The sequence below is a fragment of the Artibeus jamaicensis genome, unplaced genomic scaffold, assembly GCF_021234435.1.
Source record: "Artibeus jamaicensis isolate MK-2021 breed Jamaican fruit bat unplaced genomic scaffold, CSHL_Jam_final contig_559, whole genome shotgun sequence".
NCBI classification, from domain to species: domain Eukaryota; kingdom Metazoa; phylum Chordata; class Mammalia; order Chiroptera; family Phyllostomidae; genus Artibeus; species Artibeus jamaicensis.
In genome coordinates, this window is record NW_026521887.1 from 1,012,648 (window position 1) to 1,025,559 (window position 12,912).

Here is a 12,912-nt window from a genome sequence, read left to right on the forward strand (position 1 = left end):
AGACCCAACTCCATGACCTTCATTCTAACATTCTTCTGCATTTCAGCAAACGTAAATTTCAACCCTCTAATTCTCAGACCAAAAAAACAGAAATCCTCCTTGACTCTGTTATATTTCTTAAGCCCTAACTCCAGTCCCACAGCAAATTGTGAAAACTTAATCTTCAGAATGTCCAGATGTCAGCCACTTCTCACCATGTCCCCCATCTAGTCTAGATAGTGGCAATAGCTTCCTACATGTGTTCTATATACTTTTCTTTCCCTTCCGTCCAACTGTATTCAATAGAGCAAGCAGAATTATCTTTTTAAATGTAGGTCAGATCCTGTCACGTCTCCACTCAAAACCCCTCAATTGTTCCCTTAATCACTTGCAATATAAGTAGATCTAACATCCCTTCAACAGGTTCAAGTAGCTCCCATGCCTCTCTGACTTCATGATGTGCCCTGACCTTATCTAATCCATTTGAGGTGCACTGGTCCTCTGCTGTTCCTCAAGCACAAGATGCTGCAATACGGCTTTGCTCTTGCTGTTCCCTCTTCCCAGTACAGTTACATCCACATTTCCACAAAGCTCATGGCCCAGATGTCACCTTCTCCATCAGGCTAATCTTTAATACTCTCTTCTTCATTCTTCCTGTGTCTTCCAACAATTTTCTTTAGTTGACATACTATATATTTCATTTATTTATGTTTTTCTTCCTGTTTCTCCCCAGTAGTATGTAAGCTGCAAGAGGCAGAAATTTCTGCTTCCTTTGTTCCTTGCTGACCCCGTTAGTACAGAATAGAAGGCATTCAAGTATTTATGGAATAAGTCAATGTGCACAGTCTCTTAGTCATCAGTGAGCTTTGGAAAATAAAAGGAATATTGAGTATAAAAGACTAACTGCACAATGTCATTTAAGTAAAATAAATCTCAATTTTCAGGTTGTTAGCAAGAACATATTTCTATGTTAATTATATAATAATATATTTCTGTATTAATTATTGCTGTGGATTATTGCTGTAAGTTATTGCTGTGGATGTATGGTGGGCTTGCTATAACGTAGTGGTAATGAGGCTACTCAGACTTACTTAACCCATTAATCAAATTTCTTGGTGATACACTTACAGTGCTTGCTTTTGTTTGTTTTAACCATCACTCTATAATATAAAATGTCTCTTTTATTCACTGTGTAGCTCCTAGAACATAAAAGATCTGTTGAAGAATATGTTGTGACCAGAGGCTTGTAGGAACCGAACACTTTATATTTCCTGAATGGATAAACTGTAACTTCCATGAGAGAAAAAATTATTATGTTAAAATTAGTTGGTAATCAGTAAATATTAGTTAAATAAATGAAGACAGTGATCAGCATGTGAAGTTCATTGAATAACAGTAACTAGAAAATACATAATTTTGCATATTTGGTTGCATTATTTCAAAATGTGAGAAATGGTTCTGCAGAACCATAAAAATGTGAATAGTTTGACAGTTATAGATTTCAATCCTTGTTTATACATGAAATAAAACCAGTTTCTTCCTGGTAAAGAAGAGCAACATGATCAGACACTGAGACCACTTGTGGGCTGAAGCAAGCACTTTTTTTTAAATTTTATTTATTTATCTTTAGAGGGGAAGGAGAGAGGGAGAGAAACATCAACGTATGGTTGCCTTTCATGCATTCCCCTGCTGGGAACTGGCCTGCAGGGAACCAGCATGCAACCCAGGCATGTGCCCTGACTGGGAATCGAACTGCGATCCTCTGGTTCGCAGACCTGTGCTTAACCCACTGAGCTAAACCAGCCAGGGCCAAGCACTTCTAAATATTAGTTCAAAGTGAGTAGAATGAGGAATTCTAGAACAGAATGTGGCTATGAGATAGTTTATTAGATATGAGTTAATAATGGCAATATTAAATTCAGGCTGACTTCAAAAAATTGGTCTGCCATTCTTTCATTCATTTGTTTATTTCTGTATTCAACAAGTATACACTCAGTGTCTACAAAGTGCTGACATTATCTTTCAACAAATGTATTAATGTTTTATGAAGATTGTTATTGAGGTATAAGCTATAATTGAGAGCAACAAATAACTCCAATGATTTTATACTTAAAAATTTCATTTTCATACAAATAAATGTAGATACTTCCTTACTAGATATAAACAACACCCCCAGCATTCAACATAAGCCATATATTCTTATTATCATATCATGTCATAGTTGACTAAAAATTAGGAGAATGAATTGAAAAAATACAACAATCATCAAACCCTTTAAGTTAGGACTGACTTGTGAAATATTAAGGTATATAATAACAAAAAAAAGAGCAAATGGAGTAGAGCCTGGCATATCTACACAATTTGTTTTGTAAATTATGTAATCCACAACCTTAGTCTCTAATTATCTTATAATTGCAGGTGAATAAATCGTGACATATACAGACATTTTTTTCTCTACTTAATTACTACATATGCCATCAAACCTTCAAATAATTAGAAACATAATTGCTTTACTTACTAATACAAGGAGCAGGACAATATCAGGATTATCACATGCACAGGCAATGTGCATTGGTGTCCAAAAGTCTTCATCCTGGTGATTAACATTGACCCCTTTGTCAATCAGAATCTCTGCAATGAAGGCATTATCATATCGAGCACACTAAAAAAATGAAAGAAAAGAAAATGTAGTATTTTACAAACTATGATAAAGTGTATTCCAAATTTCCAGGGATAGAAAACTTCTATGCCAATTTGGGAAGTTTAGAGGTGGCTCTATCCTTGGAAATAATGTATTCATGTTTTCTAACTAAACTACAAAGAAAGGGCATCATGTAAGACTTAAGGGGAAAAATGCAGTGCAAAAAAAATGAGAAATAGGGGTCCAATATTATAAAGAAAAAATATCTCACTACTTGGGTCCTCTTCATTTACAGGTAGCATTATTAGATGATCTTGGACCACTTATCAGAATTATCTTTCTAAAATTCACATTTAATCATACAATCCTTCTGTTTTAAAACATGTATAGTTTCTCACTGCCAAAACAATAAAGTTTTACCATTTTAGTTTACCCAAGAAAGATAAGACTCTTCACAGTCTTTCTATCTTCATCTACCAACATTCTCATATATAGTCTTTACACTAGTTACATAAGACAATTAGGCATTACACAACATATCATCTTGTAAAAGTTAACTGTTGTATATAAAGAAATTTCTAATATGTTTTAATAATTGCATGATATTATATTTTATAGACATTCCATAATATACTAGATCAAACCTTCAGGAACTTAGTTTGTTCTTATTTTTATTTACTATTTAAAGCAAAACTCATGTTAATATTACATGTATAAGTCACAGCTGACTTCATGGGTGTATGAACATGGAGTTAGTTGCATTTAGATGCATCCTGCACTTGATTTAAAGCCCTGCTCTCACCATCTTGAATGTTTAATAACTTGTGTAGAGTCCCACATATTTATTTTGCACTTGGCCCTGAAAATTATTCATCACTTATATTGAGTATAAGATTTTTTCATATTTGTAGCCTTGGCCAGGTAGCTCAGTTGGTTAGAATGTTGCCCTAGTATACCAAGGTTAAAGGTTCAATCCCCAGTCAGGGCACATACAAAAATCAACTGATGAATCATGAATAAGTGGAACAACAAATTGATGATTCTCTCTCTTTCTCTCTTTTTCTCTCTCTCTGATCAATAAATAAATGAAAAAGACTTTTGTACATATTAGCGTATTAGTAAAATTAGTTCTAAAAATACATAGTAATAGGTCAAATACTTATCAGTAAACTTTCTGGATTGTAAGGTAACACATTTTTATAGAATTTGAAATCAGGAAACAGATTTCCTCCCCAAAATACGTACAAATCATGCTACCACCAGAAGTACTGTCATACCAATGTATCATTCTATTCACTGAATAGAAAATTAAAATTAATTCATTGGAGGACTAAATAACAAGGACTATATTTACCTTCCTACCTCAATCTCCTAAATAAAAACAGAGAAACTATGGACTCTGAGAGCTGGGAATTAAACAAGGCAGCCCTACTGTTGTTGTTGCTTCAACTTATAGCCTTGAGGGAATCCCCAAGCTACAGAAGAAAGAAAAGGATCCCAGCTGACCAAGATTGGTCATGAGGAACCTGAACTGAAGGTCCAGAGAGACCAAGATGGTTAGAATGCACAGAGCAGGGAGTAGAGAGGGTAGAGCTGCAAAGAGTATGTCAAAGATCTTAGAAGCCCCCTTCAAGAACTCAGCTGAGTCATGGTCAGTGCAACTGACCCAAGATCAGAGAAAGAATCCCCTGAAAAGAAGGACTCAGAGCCCATAAATTTTCATAAATAGTGCCTATTTCCACCAGTCAGATTATAAACTTTATAATTTATGGGGCATTGAGTAGAGTATCATATGTGTCTTGTAGCCAGGGTAGGAAAATATCCTTAAACTAAACACTGCTCTGTTCCACCTAAAAAATATTAAATTCAGTGTTTACAGGATCATACTGTTTCCAAATAACTTAACTGTCCTCAAAACAAAACTCAAGATTATTAACAGAAAACAAAAATATTCATTATCCAACAAGGCAGAATTGTCTATGACTTGCATCCAAGAAAAAATTACCATATACACACACAAAAAGCAAGAAAATGGGAAACACATGAGAAGAAAAAGTTATCAATAGAAATCAACTCAAAAGGGATATGCCTGTTAGAGTCAGCAAATCTAAGTGTAAAAACTATTATTATAAATATATTCCATATGTTTAAAAAGCTAGGAGAATTACTGAATATAGTAAGTAGACACATGGAAGATATGTAAAAGGCTCAAATTTTATTTCTAGAGATAAGAAATATGGCTGAAATGAAAAATGTGCTATGAGATGGACTTAACAACAGCTAGATATTGCCAAGATGAGATTGGTGAACTTGAAGACAGTAACATTAATTATACATAATAGAACATGGGGAGAAAAATGACTTTAAATAAATGAACAAAGAGTTCATCAGTGAGGTGTGGGAAAACTTCAAACAAACTGACACTGCACAGATTAGTGGTATGGAAATGATAACTGCATAGATACATTTATGTTTTTTAAAAATAGATTTTTATTTATTTATTTTTAGACAGAGGGGAAGGGAGGGAGAAAGAGGTAAAGAAACATCATCAATGTGTGGTTGCTTCTCGTGTGCCCCCTACTGGGGACCTGTCCCACAACCCAGGCATGTGCCCTGACTGGAAATAAAACATGCAACCCTTTGGTTTGCAGGCTGGCACTCAATCCACTGAGCCACACCAGCCAGGGCCATTTATGTTTTATTATTATTTAATTATCTTAAAAATTAGGAATTAGAAGACAACCCAATTTTTTATTTTGTTTTGTTTTGACAGGGTATTTTAATATTCTGGAGTAACTAATATTAGATTCTTCATTGTTTGGTGAGAACATTCTTTTTTTTAAGATAATTTTTTAATTATTGTTCAAGTACAGTGTTCTGTCTTTTACTCCCATCCCAGCCCAACCCCCCCAGGGCTCCCCACCTTCCTCCCATTTCCACCCCCCTCAGTTGTTGTCCATGTATCCTTTATAGTCGATTCTCTAAGTCCCTCCCCCTTTTCCCTTGAAATTCCTTCGCCTCTCCCCTCTGGTCACTGTTCCCCTTGTTCTCTGTTTCAGTGTCTTCGGTTATATTTTGCTTGCTTGTTTGTTTTGCTGTTTAGCTTCCTGTTAAAGGTGAGATCATATGGTATTTGTCTTTTAACGCCTGGCTTATTTCACTCAGCATAATGCTTTCCAGTTCCCAATTTTTTTTAATTAGGCAAAAGTTTTAAACTGATATTTTACCCCCCAAAATGTAGAAATTGTGATTTACAATCATAATACATAGTCACTGAAGAATATTCATATCTTTCCCTATTGCCTGATAGTCTTAAGAAGATACACTAAGTAAATGCAAAATTGTGGTGTAAATTCCATATGGAGGAATATATGAGCATGCATTAATATTGGGATGCATGAAAACACCTGGGGCAATGTCAAGCATACAAAGTTTGAGAGATTAGTTTCAGTTTTGAACTAAGATCTTTAGCTATCAGATGTTCCACATCATATGCAACAATAGCAAATGGTCACTACTAGTTGGCCGTGATAGTAGGAACTGTGACCCCATCCACAGGACCTGCAAGTTTGGGTACAATCACTGATACAGTGAGGAGCAGAGTAAAAAATCTCAATAAATTGTTTTTGAATTTGGGGCCTGAATCTAATTTGTTTTAGAAAATTCATATGAAGGTAATTTCTATGCTACTCATTATCTTTTTGATAGCTCACTGCATAATCAATAAAAATGTAACTTTCTCCTTCTGCGCCTGTCAAGTAATCCTCAGGAATCCACATTTACGATTCAAAGATACCCATGGTTTGGCTCTTCAGTGTCTTTTACCAAGAAAGAGTTAATTAGATACAGTGTTGAAAGTGATATCAGCCCCTCTCAAGTAATGTCATTTTCAGATTCACATTTCAGAGGATTATGAATAATAATTTGACAGCAATAATACTCCCTAATCACACTTGTCTGAAAGATTATGATGGCTGAACATTCCTGTGACAATATTCTTACAATATTTTTGTTAGATAGTAAACTCAATTTTCCCTTAAAAGAATTTTCTTCAGGCTAACATACCTTCATCCCAATTTTGGTTGTTCTTTATCACTTTAGCCAATTTCTGGTGGCACTTTATAGCATCAAGTAAATGGCTAAACAGCCACTCTGTCACCCTCAACAGAAATCTGACACTACCAATTATCCCTACCTGCAGTCTGGACCTATGTCTCCCAGTTGCTCCTGTCACTATCCTCCACCTCACAAAGTGATGAACAAGACTAGCAACATAATTTGTGGGACCTAGTACAAAATGAAAACATGGGGGCCCTTATGCAAAAATTATGAAGCATTTCAAATTGGTGACAGCAGAACATGAAATAAATCATAAGCCCTTCTGAGCACAAAGCTCTTGGTGACCACATGGACCACCTAACCAGGAAGCCAGCCCTGAACTGACAGCCTGTTAATCAATCCACCTCCCAGGTTCCCTCAAATCCACACATGAGTATTTCTCTCGCATTAGCATCATCCCTTTGCTTCCCTTTCGCTCTTCTATTTGCCTGTCTGCTTCCTGTTGCACTGTCCTGTATGGATTGCCCTCTGCCACATCCTCCAAGAAACTCCCCAGGACTGGGCACTGCAGAAGGCATATTTTCCTCCACTATAATTAATTTTTTTCCACTGGTATTTACCCTTGTGGCTTTTGCCCTTTCTCTTCTGGGAAAACAAAGGAGGGTAGAATTACATGGTTGATGTCCAGATGCTCTGGTAGGGGTGAGCAGGGCAAAGTGTGGAGAACTTTCACATAGTGACTATTTTTGTTAATACCTAGACTGTTTGCATAATGATCTTTATTTAGACATTTTCTGTGGAGTCCTAGTATTATGCCTCTTTTTCAAAATGAAATATTTACTTCTCAATTTTAAAGATACACTGTTGAACTGCCTCTACTGTAGATAACCTGCAAATTATCTCTGCTTCTCATAGCTCCAGAACTTTAGAGAAACACAGAATGAAGCCCAAGATCAGCCCTGTTAGGAACACCAGATTTGATTTTTTTGTGAGTAGAAAAGTAATTAAAATATTTAGAACCTAAGCTCCCAGTAAAGAGTCTTAACTGTTTTCATATTAGTTTTTATTATATGAAACACAAATGCTTGTTATTTAAAATATTCAAGCATTATGTAAAAGGAAAGAGTAAAAATGAAAGACCTTGTCACCATCCCCCAACCTGAGTCACTGTTAAAAATTTTGTCTAGTGTTTAAGATTTTCTCCACTGATGAAGAAGACTTTCTCTCTCTCTCTCAATATATATACTGTCCAGAAAAAGTCCAGCCATTGTTACTATAATGAGAACAGTTTGCACAATATCAATGTGACATAGCAGCCAAGGAAAGTGGACTGGAATGCATGTGTGAACAATGACAACTTCACTGTACTAGTCAGTGGGGGGGGGTAGATATCGTTTAGTGAGTTTGTGTACTGTGTGGCCATCACATTCAAAATGACTGAGCAAGTAGAGCAACAAATCTGCATCAAACTTTGCATTAAGCTTGAACATTCCTCTGCAGAAACTACTCAGATGATTCAGAAGGCCAGAGCTATGGGCAACTGGTGATAGGCAGCTTCATCACAACAACACAGCTACTTATGCATCATAGCTTGTGTAGAGTTTTCTGGCAAAACATCAAAGCACCCAGGTGATTCAATCACCCTAGAGCCCAGATTTGGTACCCTGAGACTTTTGGCTTTTCCCAAAACTACAATCACCATTGAAAGAGAAGAGATTTCAGACCATCAGTGAGATTCAGGAAAATACAACGGGGCAGCTGATGGTGATTGAAGAACTGTGTGAAGTCCCAAGGTGCCCGCTTTGAAGGGAACTGAGGCATCATTGTCCTGTGTTCAGTGTTCCTTGTATCCTGTATCTGCTTTGATAAATGACTGTTTTTCACATTACATGGCTGGATACCTTCTGGACAGACTGTGTATATATACATCTATATGTATATGTGTGTGTGTATTCCTTCTACACCAATTAATCTTATCATACTATACATACTAATCCCTAATCTGCAAGTACAGTTGGGATACAATATTGATTAGTTTCAGTTGTACAGCATAATGATTTGACATTTATATATCTTACAATGTGATACTACAATAAACCTACTAACCATCTGTCACTGTGTCATTATAACAATATTATTGTCATATTCCCTATGCTGTACTCTACATCCCTGTGACTTATTTTATAACTAGAGCATGCCCCACTTTTTCACCCATCCCCCAACCCTCTCTCCTCTAGCAACTATAAGTTTATTATCTGTATCTATGAGGTCTGTTTCTGTTTTGCTGTTGATTTGTTTTGTTTTTATACGTTCCACACATAAGAGAAATTGTATGGTATTTGCCTTTCTCTAACATATTTCTCCTAGTATAAAACCTTCTGGGTCCATCTCTGTTTTAGCAAATAGCAAAAATTCATTTTTTATAGTTGAGTAATATTCCATTGTATACCTACCACATCCTTTTTCTCCATTCATTTACTAATGGAAACCTAGGTTGATTCTATGACTTGGCAATTATAAATAACACTTCAAGAACCTACCGCTGCATATATCTTTTCAATTAGTGTTTTTGTTTTCTTTAGATAAACACCCTGAAGTAAGAACTGCTGACTTATATGGCAGTTCTCATTTTAATTTTTTGAGGAGTCTCCATACTGTTTTCCATAGTGGCTGTATCAATTTACAATTTACACAGCAGTGCATCAGAGCTCCCTTTTTTCCACATCCTTACCCAAACTTTTTATTTATGGACTCTTTTATGATAGCTACTCTGACAGGTGTGAGGTGTTATTTCAGTCTGGCTTCAATTTACATTTCCCTGATAATTAGTGATGTTGACCATCTTTTCATGTCTACTGACCATCTGTATTTTTTTAGAGAAATGTCTTTTTAGATCCTCTGCACATTTTAGTATGTTTTTCAATATCGAGTTCTATGAGTTCCTTACATATATTTATATTAAGTCCTTATCAGATATATCATGTGTGAATAACTTCTCCCATTCAGTAGGCTGTCTTTTTGTTTTGTTAATGGTTTCCTTTAATGTACAGAAACTGATAGTTTGATGTAGTCCCAGTTATTTTTACTTTTGTTACCCTTATCCATGTAGTTTAATATTTTTAATAGCTGCATGCAATGCCACTGCTTAAATCAGTCTTTATGTTAAAACTAGAATTCACCAGGTAAAAGAAAGAATATTTGTATTTCTAATGCATTACACTTAAGCTTTACTATGGCTTGCTGTTGTCAAAAGACCGAATGAAAAGAATTTGCCTTCACACTCCAATTAAGGAGGTATTGTTACCAACAGGGACTCTTTCTCAATAACCTATTTATTAAAGGAAGTAACATAAAACCTGGATAGCTTTTTAGCAAAGCTTATGTGATTCTGTATCCAACTCCATAAATATCATACTATTTTAAAGAATTAAGTCTGAGTTTCCATCTATATTGCCCTCATGAGACTAAATTCCTGGTTGCTGATATAATTTATTGACATGATATCCTTTCTATCTATAATAGCACCAGACATCTGCTTTAGGTCTGATACATGAATTATTTAGTAAAGGGTAAACAGGCAAATTCAGATATATTTGTTAAAAATGTAGATATAGCTATAACTTTTATATGACAAAAATATTAAAACTTGTTTCTCAAATACTTATCTGTAATTCAATATGGTGGGAGTTGTTACTCTCCAACATAAAAATTATTGTGGCACTTCTAAGAGAAATCTACCTTTAGAGTCAGGTACCCAATGAATAATAAAGTTAAATAAACAGAACTCTGGGAAATCCCAACAGTTTCCACAGCTTATCCTTGATACCCCCCACAAACACATGATGACTTTTTCTCAGAGATGTTGATCTAAGAATATATAATTAGCACTTTGGTGCTGATAAAGCAGGAGACTTCACAATGTGGAACATCTAAAAGGCAGGGCAAACTGCAGAGCAATATACTCACATGTGACATTTTAGATGGCTAAATTGCCTTTTTCAGTATTTAAGTCATTTTGAAACCCTATAATTTTGTCTCCCTGGCAACCTGCAATTTTTCATTTGTTTTTATTTACTCAGTAACCCCACAAAAAGGAGAATCAGCACTGAGCCCATGTTCCTTCAGCAATCACCAGGTTTTCTTACACATATTTCAGGTCTATCTTCCCCCTTCATCTTAGACTCACAACCTATGTCTAATAGTATAAAATGCAATACTGCATTAGACCAAGAATTAATAAAGTACTTCCCATCTACCTTATCAATTTAATATTCTTGTTTTGTTTACAAAGGAATGTAGATAAGTTTTATTTACATTTATGATAAAGTTCATCGGAGCAATAAAGACAACTTAGAGATATAAAAGAATGATTGCCTGATACTCTATAATTAAGACAATATTCTCTTTCTTATTTGTTGAATACTATTTATTTATATATGCATCTTCTTTGGGCAGAGACTCTAATTCCATTTGCTGAAGATTATTTACAGTAAACTGCAATGCAAGTAATCAATAAATATTGATTTATTATCTAAAACTGTTAATTTGAAACATCATTTTTATGATGATCTATCAGATGTACATTTTGCTACTGAGTTTTGACTCCATATTTGAGTCTCCTTGTCCTTGGGTCACACATGCTTGTATTGGTCATCAGAATTCTTACCAGATGGAGCAAGGACCCTCCTGAGGAAATGGGAGTGTGGGGGTCCACCCCTTCCTTTAACAGACGAAGCACTGAAAGAAGAAAAGAGGAGAAAGAAGTTACACCACACCTTTCTTCCACATCCTGAACTAAAAATCACAGGATCAGCTGTAACCTGACACCACATGCTGCATCCACTCACTGACGGGTATCTTCCTTCTCTGCCATTAGAAAAGTCCAGGAAAGCAAGGTGCTTGGAAGGTAAGGCCTTGGAATAAATAGCGATAACTTAAGATATGCTGCTGATGCTATCTTACTGGAAGAAAATAGCAATGACTGGAAACAACTTCCGACTAAAGTAAAAGGAGAAAGTGACAAGCAGGACTGCATCAAAACATCAAGAAGACAAAAATCAAAAACAATACAAAACTTTAACACAGACACTGAAGACAAAGTAAAATTTCAGAAAACAAAAAAAAAAAGAAGAAAAAAAAACCACAAAATAAAAAAAGGAGAAAAACCCAAAAGACTAAACCTGAGGTATCACTAGAGGTAAAAAGTTGACCTTTCTCAGGCACATCATGAAAAGGCATAATTCTTTGGAAAAGACAATAATTCTGGAAAAAATAGAAGGCAGCAAGAAGAGGAAGACCAAAGATGACCAAACTGACTCCATAAAAGAATCCAGAAGCTTGAGTACACAAGCTGAGCAAAGCTTTGGAGGACAGGACATTTTGAAGTCACTCATTCATTGGGTCGTCCAGAGTCGCCATGAGTCAGAACTGACTCAGTGTCTCATAACACACACCACAAGACCTTTGCCTTTCTTTTCTTCAGTTATGAGAACTGGCTTGTTGTGTGGTTTGTAGATGCTCTTTCTCACTCTCTTTCCCCACCAATCTCTATACGTAAGATAAATGAATGCACTTCTTCTTTCTTCACATACTTTTCACTTTTTTTAAATTCCATTCTAGAAAATAGAATGTTCATTAAATATGTTTACCAATGGTTTCCTCAAAAGATATAACACTCTTACCCTAGCATCTTTTAGCAAACAAAATTATTCATCTTGAATTAATTAATATCCACACAATGCTTTATAGCCTTTATAGCAAAGCACTTTTACAAGTATGATTTCAGTACAAATATAATGTGAGACAGATTATATTGTATTAGTTAAGTCCAGTGGTTTCCTACCTTTTTGGCACAAGAGACTGGTTTCATGGAAGACAATATTGAATCCTTGCACTTGGAGCATTAAATAACTAATATTAAATGATTTCTATTAGTACAATTACTATAAATTATAAAAACCCATAATAAAGTATCATAACATCCATATCTTACGTTTCTTCTAAATTTTCTCAAAATCCTTTGATTATTAAATGTTGAATTTAAGTATAGGATAGAAGCCATGTAAATTTAGCTAAATTCACTTGAAGGATCAATGTGCAATGTATCAAGCTAGAAAAGGGAGTGAAACGTATAATATACAGAGAAATGGAAAAATGATGAGCATAGGTAATCAAATAATCCCTTAGGAATGAAAAACTGTGAATGGTTTGGAGGAATGCATTGTGGAGGTTAT

The 12,912-nt window shown here is 35.2% G+C and overlaps 1 protein-coding gene across 1 annotated transcript in view; it reads right to left on the reverse strand.

Moving 5' to 3' along the window:
- MYO16 (myosin XVI) overlaps positions 1-12,912 on the reverse strand; it is a 660,093-nt gene that overhangs the window by 437,205 nt on the left and 209,976 nt on the right. Inside the window, exons 3-4 of the mRNA XM_053670348.1 lie at positions 11,346-11,416; positions 2,498-2,641 (exon numbers count right to left, since the gene is read on the reverse strand). Coding sequence (XP_053526323.1) covers positions 2,498-2,641; positions 11,346-11,416 — 215 coding nt within the window. The remainder of the gene's footprint in view (positions 1-2,497; positions 2,642-11,345; positions 11,417-12,912) is intronic.